We start from the raw sequence: 19687 nt of genomic DNA, 5'->3' as shown, positions 1-19687 counted from the left end.
GCCATTGGTTTTTGTGATTTTAGAGAAAAAGGGTTTTCCGAGCAATGAAACGTGACTAATCCTCTTGTAACCATTCCTCCTGAATGAAAGGACTGAGGCTCACTGGACTCATTGTGGACTGACTCATTTGGGAGTCATAAAACTGTTGAAACCTTGGCTTGTTGGATGTGTACGACGGAGATAAGATGTGAAGAGATTGCCGGTCTTATTTAGCTGTACTGTAAATCACTAAGCAGTAAAAGAATTTGTTGGTCCGTCCAAAAATCTTCAAAGCATTTCACAGGAATGCTTGTGGGTCTAATGTTTCCTTTCCATCCCCCTTTTCTCTTCAGGCCTACGTGAATGAACTTCTGCTTCTCCCCGAGTGAAAACGCATTTCTTATCTTGGTGTGTACTCTGATTAAACCAAAATAGGTCACAACAAAGCAAACAACTATTCCCAGTCATGGACTCTCGAGCACGTTTTTGGCCGCGCTTGAGGTTTCCACCTGCAGTTGGTCCCTGCGGCTTAGCGTTCCAGACTAGATTAACTTCCCTCTGGCTGATTTTTCATTTCTTAGAAGGCCTTTCATGACAGTCTACTCCTTTTCGGTCCATTTGCATTAAGAATGATAAAAACAGGCCAAGCCGTTGGAGTGTGAAGAAAGCTGGAATTCCTCCTGCCAAATTATGCTGCCGCTCAATCCTTGGACAAGTGTGAATGCCACACATCAGCGACCTTGTGAGGCATCGTTTTTCCCCATCTTGCCTCATGATTCATGATAATGTACGCTGCTGAATAGTTGCCAGAAGTCACTGGCAGGGAAACACTGTGGTGACTAAACGGAAAGTAGAGGTGAGTGAGCGTTTGGCAGGATAGGGTGTAGGTGAATGGTTTTGATCTGACAAGCCACTCGAGCTGTAATCAAGGCGAAATTACTTCCGAATGTTGTCTGCATCACAGACACATCCCCCCTTCTCTGGAATATGAGTCTGCTTGCTTCTGGGAAGCAAGGTCTGTTCATTGCTGCCAAGTTTGCCAACATGACATTGAGGTTAACCGGTTACCCTTGCAGATCTCTTGCTACAAGATTGCGATCTTGCATATTAAAGCCCACAAAGGAGTCCAGTCTTTAGCTTGGACCTACCGTGTTACGCTGCATTTATTCTTCTGGCCGTGTATGCGTACAAATGGTTCTGTGCAAAAATTGGCTGGTTCAAACAACATGACGACTTCCGAATGATGTTGGCTAGAGCCTTCAGACTCCCGGGCTCCAGTTTCATTGCAGATCAAAAGGTTGTTAAGAAAGACCTGAGCAGCTTCAAGGATGTTCTTATGGCAGACGTTTTTTAGTACTTTCTTCATTATTGTCCACGCAGAGCAACTTGTGATATCCTTGTAATTCTCGGTGTAGTGACTGTATGACTACTTATATGTCCGGGAAAAGTAGTCTACCCTTCGACAAGTCAGTACTAGTTCACCAACTAGTGGCACTAGTTTAGGGGTCACCAAACTTGGTCCTGGAGGGTTGGTGTCCTGCGGAGTTTAGCTTCAACTTGCCTCAACACACGTGCCTGGAAGTTTCAAGTATACCTAGCAAGACCTTGATTAGCTAGTTCAGGTGTGTTTGATTAGAGTTGGAGCTAAACTCCACAGGACACCAGCCCTCCAGGATGAAATTTGGTGACCCCTGCACTATTCAGTTGCGCAAGCTACCTCAAAGCAGAAGTCACAAGGTTGTTTTTGCTTATAGACACTCCATTTTTTAGCACTGAATTTGTTTGCTCCCAACATGGGAAAGGACCAAATCCATAAATTAAGAAGATCTTGACTTTATAGATATGGCCCAGACGGCTTTACCCATATGAATATCATCACTCACAGTACGAGTCAAAGCAGCAATATAGAGAGGCTGATGAATTGGAGTACTGGATACGCATGGACACATCTGGGGCTTAGCTTGTCCCACCGTAGTCCGACCAGGCACAATTAATCAGTCCCACATGTGCATAGGATGCTCGCAGTGGGTCGCCTCAACTTGGAGAGGACCTGCATTCCTGGACTCAAATCGTCCAGGAAGAACGGTCAGGTCAGGGGAGCGCAGGAGGGACGAGGAGAAGGGACAGCGAAGGGATTTGAAGACACGTGAGGGGGAAATCTTCATAGTCCTTCTTCCTTTTTTTGTCTTCTCCTCATGACCTACTTTCTTAGTGCCATTTCCCTCCCTCTTGGGTATGGATATATGATTTAGCTTTTGTTTCGCCTGCAATATTATGAAGGATATGGAAAGATTTGTTCATTTCTTTGAGGAATGACTAGGGTTAGGAACTCATTCATATCCCGCCAGAGTAAACGGACTCCCCAAACAAATGCAGGATCTCGTTCAATTACGTTTTCAAAACATCTCTAGCGAAGACTTGGACGATGCAGTACCACACAGCTGGGCATTTGTTTGAGTTTTATTAAACAGAAATAACTGCATCCTGAAATGCTCAGTTTGTTTCGGTGCCGAATGGGTTTGTTTGATGCTCAAAACATCGTTAAAGTGATTAAACCCTCTCAAATGGCAACCAGCACTAAGGAAGTCAAAGCTCGTGGCCAAATCTCCAACTGTCAAAACAGTGCTTAGTACCACCATTCCACATTTCCACCTCAGCCAAAAACAAGATGGTTTGTAATGGAAATTGCCATTATTGATGCAACCCAGCAATTACTTCGCGATTATCTGGTTATCCTATTATAAGACCGTGAAAGACAATCCCTGTCAGAGCATTCCCAGACCGACCTCCATTGTGGAAATGATTGGTAAACAGCTGCGTGATGGAGAAGATGAATCTCCTGCTTTCTTTATCCATGAATGAGATCTCTTGTGGTAGTAATTTCTTGGTTGCGTGTCATAATGTTTGTTAGCGCTTGTCTGGTCATATTATAGAAAGGTTTTGTCAGCCTTGGCGGTCTTGGCTGGTTTATCCTAGTTTGACAACTGGCCAGCTAGCCAAATAACTGCGACCAAACCAGACCAACCCTGACCAGTGGAAACCAGCATAAACCAGTTTAAGCTGTTTTGAGATTGTATCAAGCAATGTCCCAATGTTTTATTCCTGTACTTACTGAACTTCTCTAACGCTCTTCATCTTTCCATTATCAGACTACCGGACCGGGCCTTGCTTCACACAAGTCAACAACCAGATGTGCCAAGGTCAGCTGAGCGGCATCGTGTGCACCAAGACGCTGTGTTGCGCCACCATCGGGCGAGCGTGGGGTCACCCATGTGAGATGTGCCCTGCCCAACCCCACCCTTGCAGAAGAGGTTTCATCCCAAACATCCGCACCGGTGCTTGCCAAGGTAAGAATGAGCGTTCCTGAACAAATAGCTCTATCCTTCTCATCTGGCTCACATGTTTGTTAAATTCTTGCCCTAATGACCAGCCTGACGTGGCAGATGATACTAAGAGAGGTCATGGCCTGTTTATGGTACACCACACCAGTCCCTGTTCAAGAGGACACTATCCCTATTGTGTTTCTTAGTAGAGTCAAACATTTAGATGACTTCCATTTGGAGGGTTTTAAATGGGATTACATAATGGCTTGTCACATTTATTTGTAATTATGGGCATACTGTTTGGACATCTTGTTTGATTTTCAGGGACACAGTTGGACTTGATTTAATTCTGTTCTCAAGGCCTGTTACACATTCTAAACTTATTCGATTAGGCCATGAATATTCAGTGGATGAGGTTACTATAGCACGATTAACACAACTGGCTTTTTTCAGTCAGCTACAATTTTTCCTTTGCAATAGGGGCAAGCAAAACTCATCAGATATTTTAATGGGAATCATGTATCATTTTGCAGAATCTAGTATATTTATGTCACTACATTCAGTCCGGTCTTTTGCTTTAACGCTGTAGATTCTGCAATGTTTTATATAATATTTAATAGGTCTAGTTTTAGCTGAGAATAACGATGAAAATAACCAGCTCTTACAGTCCAGTTGCTTCGAGCCAAAATACCAAATGCCACCCTGATTTCACACATCATCTCAAAGACGACCCCTCCCAATGATTAGAAACGTCTCCCTTTGACTTAAGATATTCTTTTCCTCCCTTCAATATACAACATAAGAGACAGCTCCAAGTCTGGCCTGGATTTGCCCAAAGACGGAGTGCTTTTGCAAAAGTCTGTCTGGATGAAGTACAAAGCACACACATGTGCACATTCGGGCGGGGGATTTGCGTACCGCGCAGCGAGCTTTCCAGAGTCTTTTTGTGTTTGATGGCATTTAATGGAAGAAGTTATTTTAGGTTTATATTAGTAGACAGAACCAGTGATTTGGTGCTTATTGGATACAGGTTGAAGGCCTGCGGACTGCAGTTTGGCAGCGGATGTGCGTATCAACGCAAAGAGACAGATAAATGCAGTGTTAGCCAGATATGTCAGCGCCGTCCAACCCGAGATCGAAGATGTGTCATGAAGTCCGCGTTCAGACAATGGAAACATGCCCAGACTGTGAGCTAACAAAGAAGATACGTGTTTTTGACTTTCTCGAAGATATGAAATCAGCGACGAGAGATCCTTAAAGTGATCAAAACCCATAATGAGTCTCCAATTAAGAGCTTTAGCTGCTGCTGTTAGAGTAGAAATTAGTATTTCCATTCTGAACAAAGGTTTTCTTTTGCAGCTCGGATTCTGCTAGGATTTCCATGCGCTGTCATGGAAAATAAAATTTCAGTGCTTTGTTTGCCACATAAACAGGCTAGAAATTAAACTTATGTCTAAAAGTTGTTTAAACTACAGATACAGGCCGAATGTGTTTTCTCATGCTCTTCTCTTCATTTTATTAGATGTGGACGAGTGTCAGGCCGTCCCAGGACTATGTGCTGGAGGAAACTGCATTAACACCGTGGGCTCTTACGAGTGCAAATGTCCCGCGGGTCACCGGCAAAGTGAGACCAACCAGAAGTGCGAAGGTACGTCACTTACTGTACCAAGTCCAAACCACACAAGCTGTCAGAAAGCGGCAGGAGAATGATCTCAGTCCTGTTCGTAACTCGTAATTGGAAAAAAAGTTGAATCACACACTTGGCGTTGTCTGCGACATTGCAAGCTTTCCAGGTTGTTGATATGCATGAAATGTTGACGTCAGATCTGAGGATCCACTGAGTATTGCCTGGATTCAGCCTACATGAGGGTTTAGCCACTGTTCATATTCCTGGTTTAACCAGTTGACTGTTTTCCTCATTGGGTCCATCTTTAATAGTAGGTAGAGCTGCTTGGGTGGAATTTAAGCAATGCCGAGTGAAAACAAACAGGCGTGTTGTAAAGCGGGGGTTTGCGGTTCTTGGATCCAAGCCTGCCCTTTAGGAGGATTGAGATAAAACTTAAATAGAGAGATAAGAGAGGGGGAGATAGTGGATCACAGCTATTATATGCCAGATGGGTGAGGTTATTTCTTATCTACCATTTCAATTTAGCATGCTGTTTTGGCATTACTATACTGTATTGCCAAATGGTGCATAATGCAAGGAAAGTAACAACAGCGCACATGGAGAAAATGGGCAGTATTAACAAATAAATTATAATAATAGGTGTAAAATAAAGTGAAAATTTTTATAAATGTATTCTTGAAAATACAACTGAACAGTAAATAAAATAAATAATTCTTAAGTATTTCATTTTTTTTGTATTGATTAATTTGTTACATGCTTGTCGTTTTGTCTTTTACTTTTATTTAGCTTTAATTCTATATTTGTTCTATATATTTTAATATACAAGTCTGCATATTTTAAATCTATATTCTTAATTTATTTATGTTTACTAGATTTCTTAATTTATTTCACTAAGGCAACTTTTCTAATTTAAGTTTCATTTTTTCATCAAGTATTTATTATTTTATTTCAGCTAAAATAAAATAAATATTTTATTTATTGAAATATTTGATTTTATTTTACACTATTGCTCTATTTTATAAAATACATTTATTGAAAATGTTACATTTTATTTTACACTATTTATTACAGCTTGCATTTCACTTTTCCAGGCAGTCTTTTAATGAAAAGAGTCCTACCTAAAGTAAATGGCATTACTCACAGGTTGTTTTTATCATAGCTCCATTAATGTAATGGAGACTTGATTTATGTTTCAACTTCAACTCAGATGTTTGTCATAAAATTCCTGAGTAGGAATACTAGACACAAATGAGTTGTTGACCTACAGTAACAGTACAGGGCTATAAAAAATGAGAGACACTTTATTTTCTCATAGATGCATCTGTGAAGTGAGAAGCTTGAGTAAAAGTGTCCATTTACTCCCAGATTAATATTATTTTGTGTCTAGGAGAAACAACTGAGGTATTAAAAAGATCTCATTTCTGCTTTATCTTTCTTGCAAGTTTCTAGATTTTCATTTTTTGTCCAAAACTGTAAGTAAAGAGTTAAGTATGCAAACCGATAGAATTCGACACACTTCAAGTAAGCCAGACGGAGGGAATCCCAACCCTTGAGGTTATTAGTTTAACTCAGAATCACATTTTGACCCTGAATGACAAGGCCATGACTAAAATTAAGGTTTGGAGAAGAAGCAGACCTCCGTCTGCAGTCTTCTTCCTCAAGCAAACGAGAGAGAAACGTCTGTAAATTAGACACTCGAGTGATCACTAAAACACCCTGAACTTTGAGTCTGAACGGCTGGAGTTGGCTGGAAAAGTGCTGCTCTGTTTCTTTGAAGCCATGTGGAGGGTGGAAAAAAAACCCAGGTGGTAGTTCTGTGGGGTGAGGAGGGGCACTTAATTACAAGACAATGGCGTGGTGGAAAAAGTCTTGCCCCAGGCGAGGAGGTAAGGCATGAGGCATACCTTGCAATGCTTACTGGGCACTTTTTGACTCTAAAAAGTGACGAAACTTACAGAAGCCAGGAGCTTATTTCAGAGAAAGTAGCTTCAGAAAGTTGAAAATATAATGCTATACATATAAAGGTTCCTGCAGGACTTTAGGTTTAGCGAACCTTCTTATATTTTGTGATTTAGGGTTCTTGACTTGTCATAAGTTCCTGAGATGAGAAGATACACTTCTTTGGAGATTTTTAATGTTGTATTATAAGTCTAAAGATAGTTTTAGTTTATCATCCATTCCATTATAAGAACTTCAAAGGTTCTTCTAAGTTCTTGCAATGTCATAGAAGAACCTTTTTTAGGTTCTTGTGATGCTGTAGAAGAACCTTTTAAGTTCTTAGGTGATTGAAGAACCTTTTTGTAACATCATATAAACCTAAAAATGGTCTTTTATGACATCATAAGAATGTAGATGTATCTTTTTAAGTTCTTAAAAAGAACCTTTTTGTGATATCATAAGAACCTTTTAAGTTCTTAAAATATCATAAAATGGTTCTTTTAAACAGGTTTGTCTGAGTTCTTATGATGTCATTGAAGAACCTTTTTAAGTTCTTATAATATCATAAAATGTTCTCCTATGAATTAGGAAGTTATAAAGGTTCTTCTAAGTTCTTACGATGTCATAGGAAAACTTTAAAAAGACCTTAAAAATATTAATGGAATTAGAAGAACTTAAAAAGGTTCTTTAAGAACATCATAAAAACTAAATGAAATGTATGATATCATTCTTTAATTGTATGTTAAGAATTTTCTTGTATGTTAAGAAGGTTCTTCTGTGAAAGACAAACAGAAAAAGCTTTTTAAAGTTCTTAAGTCATAAGAACCTTGTTATGATTTCTTAAAATGGTTTTACAAGAACTTAAAAAGGTTCTTTAATGACATACTGACAACTTAGAAGAACTTTGATATCTCAAGAAATTGAAGCACTTTAAGGCATTATAAGAACTTTAAAAGGTTCTTCATTTCAGAACATTTTAAGTTTTGTCATATAAAAACCTTTTTTATGATTTCATAAGAAAATGTTCTTTTTGATGCCTTTATAATAACTCAAAAAGGTTTTCTAAGTTCTTATAATGTCATAGAAGAACCTTTTTATGATATAACTGAAAAATAGTTGTTGGCAATATAAGAACTTAAATGTTCTCATCAAGCTGTAAAACCTTTTTAGAACCAAAGCAGTTTCTTAAGTCATAAGAACCTTTTTATGATTTCCTAAACAGTTCTCTAATGGCTTTATAAGAACTTAAAAAGGTTCTTCAATGAAATGAGAATTTCTTATATCATAAGAAACTGAATTATTTAAACTGCATTATAAGAAGTTTAAAAGATTATTCTGTGACACTGTAAAAACTTAGAAACACATTAGTTCTGTCATATAAAAACCTTTTTATGATTTCTTAAGAAAAAGTTATTTTTGATGCCATTATAATAACTTAAAAATATTTTCTAAATTCTAACAATGCCATAGAAGAAACTTTAAGTTCTTGTGACATAAAATAAACTTTTTATGACATAACTGAAAAAAAGTTGTTGGCAATATAAGAACTTAGATGTTCTTACCAAGCTGTAAAACCCTTTTAGAACTATTTTTTAAAAAGCATTTTGAGTCAAGTTACTTTTTGCAAGTCAAGAAACCCAAATTGTGGGGATGTGTTGTCATAAATATGACATTTTTCTGTTTTTTACCTCACTATTCATCTTTTTTAAAAGTTTGACTAAACATAACCATTTGATCAGAGAAACAACTGCATCTGCAACGCATAACCCAAAGTAACACTCTCCTAACCTATGAATGCACAAACACACACTCCAGCAGTCATTTGTGGAGATGGCAGACGTTTCCCTCCTAATACAGCTTCACGTCCGCCCTGAGTAAAGTCTAGTCTCGCTTTTGGGGCTCCACTGACGAGCGGGTTTGTTTTGCCGAGGTTTTTATGACTTCAGCAGGGCCGTTTTTTTAGCTGCTGTGGCACACCATGACTCCCGGTTTCCACACACACATCAAACACGTAATCGCTCATCATGCTTTTCCCACATCCCGCCTCAATCTCATGCGACAAACCCGACACACAACGTCCACATATAATTTTACTAAATAAATGTAATTGCACGTGTGTATAAATATAAGAACGACACGCAATAAAAGGCAAGCAAACTCTTTACCATCTGTCGAGTTTCGCTTTGAGTTCGCACCCGTAGTTGCACTACGTTACCATAAGGAGGTGGATGATGCCAAACTGCAGTTTAAGAGCATAAATGAGATCTCTTGGTTTTCTCAGTTGTTGCCTCTATTGTAGAGTTTGGTTCATACCGTTTTGTTTCTACTTTACTTTCTGATGCATCTGCTTCTTGAAATGTTTTACAAATGCAATAAATGCATCATTGTGTTGTATTTTAGATATCGACGAATGTGCAACTATATCAGGAGTGTGTGACGGCGGGGAATGTACCAACACTGCCGGCAGCTATGTGTGCACCTGTCCGCGGGGATACATCACCAGCGCAGACGGCTCCAGATGTGTCGGTGAGACTCTTATATCTACACACGCAAACACACAGGAACACCCACGCATGTTCCCATGACCTTACACTCCTGAGCCGCATCTGAGCTATGCTTCATTTTGCTTGTGTGACTCATAGAATGGACTGTGCGGTCAACCGATTCAAGCCTGGGCAAGTGTGCTTGTGTGTAAATAGGCCTGTATGTTTGACTGGAAACAGGACAGAACTGTTGTTTTAAAGTGTAAATAAACCTGGATGAGTTATCAAGGTATTTGCTGAGGTCAAATGTGTAACTTCTACACCACTAGTGGCGCCAAACGGAATTGAAATTTGTTAACACCTTTCTTTTTTATTTATTTCTGTTGCTAACAAATTTAAAATAGTTCATTTGTTTTATCAAAAGATGGCTAAAACAATTTCTGTAGCATCATATAAACTTAAAAATGTTCTTTAGTGACATCATAAGAACTTAAAGTTTTGAATGGGTTACTTGTACGTTCATGTTTTTGTTAAAATCTTACATTTTTTTACATTTCTGTTGTTAGCAAACTTAAAATAGTCCGTTTTAAGAAAAAAAAAATGCTAAAAGTTCTTTTGTAGCACCGTATAAACTTAAAAAGATTCTTTGATGACATCATAAGAACTTAGAATCTTTTGAATTTGAATTGTAAGAACTTAGAAACTTTTAAAGTTTTGAATCAGTTAAATTATGTTTTTTTTTAACATCTTGCTAATTTAAAAAAAAAATTGTTTCTAGCAAACTTAAAATAGTTAATCCATTTTAACAAAAGATAGCTAAAAGTTCTTCTGTAGCACATTACAAACTTAAAAAGGTTCTTCAGTGACATTGTAAAACAAAACATTTTAAAGTTTTGAATCAGTTCCATGTATGTTTTTTTTGTTAACATCTTACAAAATTTTTTAAAACATGTTACTGCTAGTAATATTAAAATAGTTAATCCGTTTTAGCTAAAGATGACTAAAAGTTCTTAAGTAGCATCATATAAACTTACAAAGGTTCTTCACTGACATTGTAAAAACTTAGAAAGTTTTTAATCAGTTAAATTTAAGTTAATGCTTTTTTTAACATCTTGCTAATTTGAAAAAAAAAAAAGTTGTTTCTAGCAAACTTAAAATAGTTAATCCATTTCAACAAAAGATAGCTAGAAGTTCTTCCGTAACATACAAACTTAAAAAGATTCTTCTATGACATCATAAGAATTTGAATTTTTGATCTTTTGAATTGTGTCCTTGTACATTTGTTTTTTTAAGTTGTTGTTGATTTTGTTTTTTTGTTTTTTATTTCTGTTGCTAACAAATTTAAAATAGTTAATCTGTTCTAGCAAAAGGTGGCTAAAAGTCAAGTATAAACTTTATAAAAATACATCATAAAAACGTATAGTTGTGAATGGGAGTCCATTTTTTGAAAAAGATGGCTCAAAGTTCTTCTGTTCTTCTGTAGCATCATATAATCTTAAAAGTTTCTGCTATGACATCATAAGAACTTTTTAAGTTTTGAATTGTTTACTCTAGTGTCAGAATTTACCTGCGGTGCTTTTTGTCAACATTGTTTTTGTCCCTAGAAAACCTAAAATTGTCAGTCTGTTTTGGCATAAAATAGCAAAATGTTCTTCTGTAGTATTCTGTGATATAATTAGAACTTAGAAGAACCTTCTAATTTTTCATCATAAGAATTTCATCATAAGAATTTAATTAGAACTTAAATAAGAACATAAAACCTAATTTATTTACTTAAAATATTTAAATTATAAAACCGTTTAAAATCACAAGAAGTTAAAAAAGCCTATAAGAATTTGATTAAGGAATTTAATAAAAACTTTAAATGTTCTGTTATGGCATCTGGCTGTAAAACCCTTTTAGAAACTTGATTGCGTTTGTGAAGCAGCTATCATGAACCTCAGTGTTGCATGGTTCAGTGCATTTCTGAATAACACTGACACAAAAATTTTGCTGAAGGACATTGTTCTGTGCAGGATATGCCTGCGTTGGTCTGACATCTCTTGGATAAAAGAGGTCATACACATGCTCATTTTACAATGATTGTCTGTTTTCATGATTATCTTATAATGATTGCTGTTTTCAATAAGAGAAAAATATTTGTTTTCATAATGAAATCTTTTTATGAAAACATTATAGAAAACACATGGAGAAGAAATTTCTGCATGAATTGGCATGTTTGTGAAGCCAATTTTGGTTTTACAAATAATTTACCCGGGAATTTATTTGGTTCATTTGATAAATACAACAATTTACATACAAATAAAAATCGTTAAAGTAAAAGATATCATATTGATGCTCATCTTACAATTATTGCTGTTTTCAATCAGAAAAAAAAAAAAAAAAAAATTCATAATCTTTCATCAAAACATTTTGGGAAACACATGGAGAACAATTTCGCAATAAACTGGCTTTACAAAAAAAGTTTGGTTTTACAAATAATTTACCTGGAAATTTGTTTGGTTCATTTCATAAATGCAACAAATGACGTTTTTTTCTGTTGATGTCATAGAGTTTGAGACTTTAGTTTAATTATGGAGAGAGTTTGTTGGTTTCTTTTGGCTTTTAGCGAACAGGTCTTGCACAGTCTCATCCGGTCTCCGGGGGTTGATTCGCCAGAGGACAACGGTGAATCCGTTAATCCATTTTAGCGAAAAATGGCTAAAAGTTCTTCTGTAGAATCATTTAAACTTAAAAAGTGTCTATGACATCATAAGAACCTAAAGTTTTTATCAGTTCCATGTACATTCATGTTTTTGTTAACACCTTGCTATTTTTTTAATTTCTGTTGCTAACAAACTTAAAATAGTTCATTTGTTTTATCAAAAGATGGCTAAAACAATTTCTGTAGCATCATATAAACTTAAAAATGTTCTTTAGTGACATCATAAGAACTTAAAAGTTTTGAATGTGTTACTTGTACGTTCATGTTTTTATTAAAATCTTACTTTTTTTTTTTTTACATTTCTGTTGTTAGAAAATTTAAAATAGTCTGTTTTAAGAAAAAATTGCTAAAAGTTCTTTTGTAGCACCGTATAAACTTAAACAGATTCTTTGATTACATCATAAGAACTTAGAATCTTTTGAATTTGAATTGTAAGAACTTAGAAACTTTTACAAATAATTTACCTGGAAATTTGTTTGGTTCATTTCATAAATGCAACAATTTATGTTTTTTTCTGTTGATGTCATAGAGTTTGAGACTTTAGTTTAATTATGGAGAAAGTTTGTTGGTTTCTTTTGGCTTTTAGCAAACAGGTCTTGCACAGTCTCATCCGGTCTCCGGGGGTTCATTCGCCAGAGGACAACGGTGAAAACAGAGTCACATGGATGCTATTTCCTCCTGCTAACATTCCAGTACAGTGAGGCAGAGGCATTGTTGACTCTGGCATTGCCTCTGTCTTTTCTCTTCACTGTCCGTCTCTCTCACTCCCTGTGTATGTCTCTTTTTATACACGTCGTCTTGAGTTTCTCACTCCCGCCACCCCATATGTCTTTCGTAACCCCGTGATCCATCGGGTCCCCGGGTGCGAATGAAGAAATGTGAGCTATAGGCCCTGGATGACGCGTTGACGTGGCCTTCGGTTGTTCCCAGAAACCTGTGTGAATTTACGGCAAACGTTTTCTGTAATCGTGCAGTGGTGGAGAATGCGGGCAGCATGTGTATTTTTCTACATGTTGACATACATAAAGACTCTAGAAAGCCCGAATGGTATTTGGAGCATGATGTCGTGGGAGAATGTTTGAAAGTTGACATAAAATCAAAATTGACTTTCGTAATTGTGTGCAGTTTATGAGTGCATGTTATTCTAGAGCTCTAAAGGCCAAGCAAGCTATTAGTAACCAACAAGCAGCTATTTAGACATTGTTTTAGGCCAGAAACCAAAGGCGACGCAAACGTTTTGTGGTATCTTTGCGTTTCCCCCCGGCTGGTGCTTTGTATCGCACAGAACCAGACCGTAGGGAGTCATTTAGCCTGATGCTAATCAGCGTTAATGCACCGCCGGGCCCCATACGAACACGAAAAATCTCTCTTTGAGGCTCGAGAGAAGGTCTGGTTCCAATTGAGGCTAGCATTCCCATCACCACGCTTGCGAAACCCACCCTGCCCCCCTCAGACCCGGGTCGATCCCAAGAGGTTGTAGTTTGGGAGTGTGGCCTGCAACCTCCAGATGAAGGGTTTCTTATGTCCAATGTAATTGGCTGAGATTACTCCACATGGACTTGATTTATGGCAGAGTGCTGGCTCATTAGCCGAGTTAATCGACTCTCACACGCTAATGTCGCAGTGTACGCACCCTATTGCAAGCAGGCCCCTCTGTTGACCTTGACTGAGCAAAACGTCCCATCTCAACCCTGAACCTTGTATGCTTTCGGTCCTCCAGTGGCCTTCCCAGGCACCCACCTCATAAATTAACTTCTTGCTAGGGGACCGTGTAAAGGGCATGCATGGACCTGACTGCCTGCGAGGAGCGTATGTGGTATTTGGAGTTAAAAAATTGTGTAAATGTCATCACCTTTGGCAATTCGAGTCAAAAAGGAGAATTAAAATCATATTTGATGTTATTTCCAGATCATTTGTCACTTTTGAAAAGTCAAGTTGAGTGCATTGCATTGTGGGATACTGTTGTTTTATACTGCTTACTTTGACGAAATTCACATTTTTTATAGTATGCATACTATGCAAAAACAGTATCTGTTTCTGATACCTCTCTCGTTCTGTCTCACAGATCATCGGGTCGGTACGTGTTTCTCGTCGTTGGCGAACGGCCGCTGTGCGAGCGAACTGTCCGGTCAGTACACCAAGATGCAGTGCTGCTGCGACACAGGCCGCTGCTGGGCCCTCGGACACATCCCGGAGATGTGCCCCGTTAGAGGATCCGGTGAGTAGGCAAATGCTAATTGTTAGCATTTTGGTTGAGTTTACTAAATTTTTGCTGTTACTGTTGCTAATGCTCAAAATTTAAACTTTGTCAATGCTTTTTAAAGTTTTTAACCCATGTATGTTAGCTTTGAGGCTAATGTATGTATGCTAGCATACTCCTAAAAGATATTTAATGTATATATGCATTTAAAATGAGCTTTTTAATACTTTTTTTGAAGTTTTTAATCCATGTCAGTTAGCTTTGAGACTAACGTCTGTAGGCTAGCATGTTCCTTAAAGATATTTAGTGTATACACACATTTAAAATGAGCTTTTTAGAACTTTTTAAAACTTTTGTGAAGTTTTTAAATCCATGCCCGTTAGCTTTGAGGCTAATATCTGTATGCTAACATACTCCAATTAGCATAAATACACATTTTAAATAGGCTTTTTAAAACTTTTTAGAGCTTTTTTTTTTATTTATAGTCTGTGTTAGCTTTGAAGCTAACATCTGTACGCTAGCATGTTCCTACAAGATATTTAACATAAATGCACATTTAAAATGAGCTTTTTAGAACTTCTTTGAAGTTTTTAGTCCACGTTTGTTAGCTTTGAAGCTAACATCTGTATGTTAACATACCCCTAAAAGATATTTAGCAGATATACACATTTAAATTAGTTTTTTGAAGTTTTTATTCCATGTTTGTTAGAATTGAGGCTAACATCTGTATGTTAAAATACTCCTAACAGATATTTAGGTGTAGAGCTTTTTTTTTTTTTAAAGCTTTTTTTAAAGCTTTTTTGAAGGTTTTAGAGCATTTTTGAAGGTTTTAGTCCATGTCTGTTCAGTTTTAGGCTAACATCTGTATGCTAGCATACTTTCACAAGATAAATACACATTTAAAATAGGCTTTTTAGAACTTCTTTGATGTTTTTAGTCCACATCTGTTAGCTTTGAGGTTAACATCTGTATCCTAGCATACGCGCACAAGACAGTTAGCATAAACACACATTTTAAGTAGGGTTTTAAAAAAAGGCTTTTTAAAACTTTTTAAAGCTTTTTTGAAGTTTGTAGTCCACGTCTGTTAGCTTTGAGGCTAACATCTGTATGTCAGTATGCTTACAAGATACTTAGCATAAATACGCATTTTAGCTTTTTTAACTTTTTTGTCTTTTTTAACTTGTTTCTTTGAGGCTACCATATGTATGCTAGCATGCTCCTAAATATATCTAACTTATATACATGTTTAAATGAGCTTTTTAGAACTTGAAGTTATTTTTTGTCGATGTCTGTTAGCTTTGAGACTAATGTTTGTTTGCTAACATACTCCCAAAAGATATTTAGCATATAAACAAAGACACATTTAAAATTAGCTTTTTAAAAGACACATTTAAAATTAGCTTTTTAAAACACTACAACTTTTTTGACATTTTTAGTCCATGTCTGTTAGCTTTGAGGCTAACATCTGTATGCTAGCATACCCCTGAAAGAAATTTAGCATAAATACACATTTAAAATTAGCTTTTTACAACTTTTTTGAAGTTTTTAGTTTACATCTGTTAGCTTTGAGGTTAGCATCTGTTTGCTAACATACTCCTTAAAGATATTTAACAAATACGTGCATTTAAAAAATTTATTATTTTTTAGAACTTTTAAAAAGTTTTAATCCATGTCTGTTATTTTTAAGACTAACATCAGTATGTTAACATTCCTTTTAAAGACATTTAGCATATAGACACATCAAAAAAATAGGTTTTTAGAATGTTTTACAACTTTTTTGAAGCAGCCATATGCTAGCATAGTCCTAAAGGATATTTAGCATATATACACATAAATTAGCATCTTAGAATATTTTAGAACTTAGAACTTAGATATCTGATAGCATAGAGACTAATATCTGTATGCATGAATACAAATTTAAAAGAGCTTTAAATAACTTTTTTGACATTTTTACTCCATGTTTGTTAGCTTTTAGGCTAACATCTATATGTTAACACACCCCTAAAAGATATTTAGCATATAGACACATTTAAAATGAGCTTTTTAAAATGTTTTACAACTTTAGTTGAAGTTTTAAGTCCATGTTTGTTAGCTTTGAGGCTAACATATGTATGCTAGCATACTTCTAAATATATCCAACCTATATACATGTTTAAATGAGCTTTTCTCAAACTTTTTTTTAATGTTTTTTTTTGTCGATGTCTGTTAGCTTTGAGGCTAATGTCTGTATGCTAACATACTCCCAAAAGATATTTAGCATACAAACACATTTAAAATTAGCTTTTTAGAACTTCTTTTAAATTTTTTAGTCTATGTTTGTTAGCTTTGAAGCTAACATCTGTATGCCAGCTTACCCCTGAAAGAATGAATGAGCTTTTTACAACTTTTTTTTGAAGTTTTTAGTTTACATCTGTTAGCTTTGAGGTTAGCATTGGTTTGCTAACATACTCCTTAAAGATATTTAACAAATATGTGCATTTAAAAGCTTTTTAGCTTTTTAGAACTTTACAAACAAACTTTTAATCCATGTCTGTTTAAGGTTAACATCTGTATGTTAGCATACCTTTTAAAGACATTTAGCATATAGACACGTGTAAAAATAGTTTTTTTAGAATGTTTTACAACTTATTTGAAGTTTTTAATCCATGTCTGTTAGCTTTAAGGCTAGCAGCCATATGCTAGCATAGTCCTAAAAGATATTTAGCATATATACACATAAATTAGCATCTTAGAATATTTTAGAACTTAGAACTTTGTAGATATCTGATAGCATTAAGGCTAATATCTATGCTAGCATTGTCCTAAAACAAATTTGTATTCATGTTAAATATAAAATGATGTTTTTACTCCATGTTGGTTAGATTTGAGGCTAACATGTATGCTAGCATACCCCTTAAAGAGATTTAGCATAAATACACATTTAAAATGAGCTTTTTATAACTTTAAGTTTTTAGTTTACATCTGTTAGATTTGAGGTTAACATCTTAAAGAGATTTAGCATATACTGTATACACATTTAAAATGAGCTTTTTCTAACTTTTCTGAAGCTTTTGCTTCTGACTAGCAATAGTGAGAAGCATACTTCATGGCTGTAATGAAAGCTAAAAACTATTAGCAGCAAATACGTCAACACAGAAAGAAAACAGTGCATTTCATGCCATCTTTTGTGGTATTTCAATGTAATTCTGAACTGCACAGATATTAAAGTACATTATGATCCTGTCATGATACGTTAAAATGAGTGTTGACTCTTCTCGTACTCTATTACAACAACAACATCATTTCAAAGGAGGAATTTCTTTAGATGTGTGAGCGTTTGACCTTTATGTAGTGCTTTTTGAGGAATCGCTCCAGACACGCTGTACCTCACCACAAAATCACGATAAATACATGTCAGGTTAACAGAGCGATCATCTCGGAGGATAATAAAACACTCTCTTTCATTCCCACGTCTTCACACCCACGTGTTTTACGCTCTTCCCTCCTATTTAACACCGTCATGTGTCTTCCGCAGGAATGCATGAGTTAAGCGGTTGCCAAATCCTCAGCCAACTCCTCGATTTTTCTGCTTTCACTCAGTGCACAGAAAAACATATATATATATATAAAATAAATGAATGAATAAACACAATTTTTTGCTTTTGTAAAATAATCCATTGTTCATTTGTAGATGAATACAGGCGACTGTGCATCCAGAGGCTTCCGTTTGCCACCGGTAACAGTGGCGGCATCATCCACGACGGCAATGGCGGTCTGAACATCGGCAGCTACGGCAAAGGTCCCTCACAGAATGGAAACGGCGGTGGCTACATTTATGGCGGCGAGCACGGAATCGGAAACGGAAATGGTGGCAACGGCGGCCCAAAGATTCAGATCAGTGAGTTGAGGTTGCCAGTTTTTCTCTTTAACTAACCGTCCAAAGTTCAAAGAACTAAAGTGTGTTTTAATATTTGTGCTCAGGCCAACTGAATGAGACGACGATCGACGTGTGCAAACATTTCACCAACCTGTGCCTGAACGGCCGCTGCATTCCCACACCGACCAGCTACCGCTGCGAATGCAACATGGGATACCGGCAGGACGTGCGCGGGGAATGCATCGGTAAACCTGTGCATTGATCTTTTCATGAATGTTTACATGATCTGAAATGTCTTCTGCTGCCACCTGTAGGTGGTTTGCTTGATTTCCACAGGCCTAAGGGTTATAAAAAGCAGATTCTGTCAATATTTGAACACAAATGGTCTCTCACACATCTGCTTTCTACTTTCAGATGTAGACGAGTGCATCAGTAACCCATGTGTGAATGGAGACTGCGTCAACACACAAGGATCGTATCACTGCAAATGTCACGAGGGATATCAGGGAACTCCCACCAAACAGGCCTGCATTGGTTTGTGGCATGATATCATTTTATTTTATGCCAAAAACATTACTTTAGTTCCTCAATTTAGAGCTAGAACATGTTTTTACACCACCACTGTTACATTCAAAATACTTTACGGCTAAAAAAGCAGCTTTAAAGGAGAAAATATAATTCTATTACATGATTTACAGTCATTTTCTCCGTGCCTAGAATATTATTTAATTTATATTGTTTTTAATTTATTTCCTTGTTATTTTTAAGGCAACTTTTTGCTTAAAATACAAAAAAATGCTTAGATTTTAACTGAAATTCCATATGAAATTCCATTATATTTTATAAATTTAAATCGTATATGTATATATATTATTTATATTGATTATATTTAAGCTATATGTATATATTTATATTATTTATATGTCAGATTTTATTTATTTGTTTTATTTTTAGTCATTTTAATACTTAACTTAAAAAAAACTATTTTGGTCAACATTTATATCAAATATAATTATTTAGATGTATATATTAAATATAAATATTATTTTTAATTTATATATTTATAAAAATATATTTATAATATATAAAGTCAGCACAACTTCACAAGGCCTAGCGCCCTCTGGTGGAAAGCTGTAACTAATCTGCTCTTGTTGCTGCAGACATTGACGAGTGTATCGTTAACGGAGTTATGTGCCGTAACGGACGCTGCGTGAACACGGATGGAAGTTTCCAGTGCATCTGTAACGCTGGCTTTGAAATCAGTCCTGATGGGAAGAACTGCGTCGGTAAGCATTTAAACTGTGACTTTAACAAACTCTGGACTGCCTAATTGTTGTATTTTTCATGTTTTGTTTTTAAATTTTACACAAAATTAGATGCTTCACCTGTTTGCTTGTTGATTATTCGGTTGTACATTTTAGAACAGCATTTACATGTTTAACAAAATTGTTTTATAAATCACTTTCGAGTTTCGGGTGTGTGGAGGGTGTCAGAAGGTCAACATAAATGTTTTTAATTAATAATTTTGATGAATAGTGTTAGCTCAAGAACACAGTTGAATATCCACCAATTGTCTT

General features: G+C 36.2%; 1 protein-coding gene across 1 annotated transcript in view; it reads left to right on the top strand.

Moving 5' to 3' along the window:
* fbn2b (fibrillin 2b) overlaps nt 1-19687 on the top strand; it is a 78737-nt gene that overhangs the window by 16367 nt on the left and 42683 nt on the right. The window contains exons 8-15 of the mRNA XM_051094911.1: nt 3129-3326; nt 4825-4950; nt 9268-9393; nt 14120-14272; nt 17925-18131; nt 18215-18355; nt 18525-18644; nt 19271-19396. Of these exons, the coding sequence (XP_050950868.1) occupies nt 3129-3326; nt 4825-4950; nt 9268-9393; nt 14120-14272; nt 17925-18131; nt 18215-18355; nt 18525-18644; nt 19271-19396 (1197 nt within the window). The remainder of the gene's footprint in view (nt 1-3128; nt 3327-4824; nt 4951-9267; nt 9394-14119; nt 14273-17924; nt 18132-18214; nt 18356-18524; nt 18645-19270; nt 19397-19687) is intronic.

The sequence above is a fragment of the Labeo rohita genome, chromosome 22 (genome assembly GCF_022985175.1).
Source record: "Labeo rohita strain BAU-BD-2019 chromosome 22, IGBB_LRoh.1.0, whole genome shotgun sequence".
Classification (NCBI taxonomy): domain Eukaryota; kingdom Metazoa; phylum Chordata; class Actinopteri; order Cypriniformes; family Cyprinidae; genus Labeo; species Labeo rohita.
The sequence above is the reverse complement of the archived record's forward strand: the minus strand, read 5'-3'. Positions and strand labels throughout refer to the sequence as shown.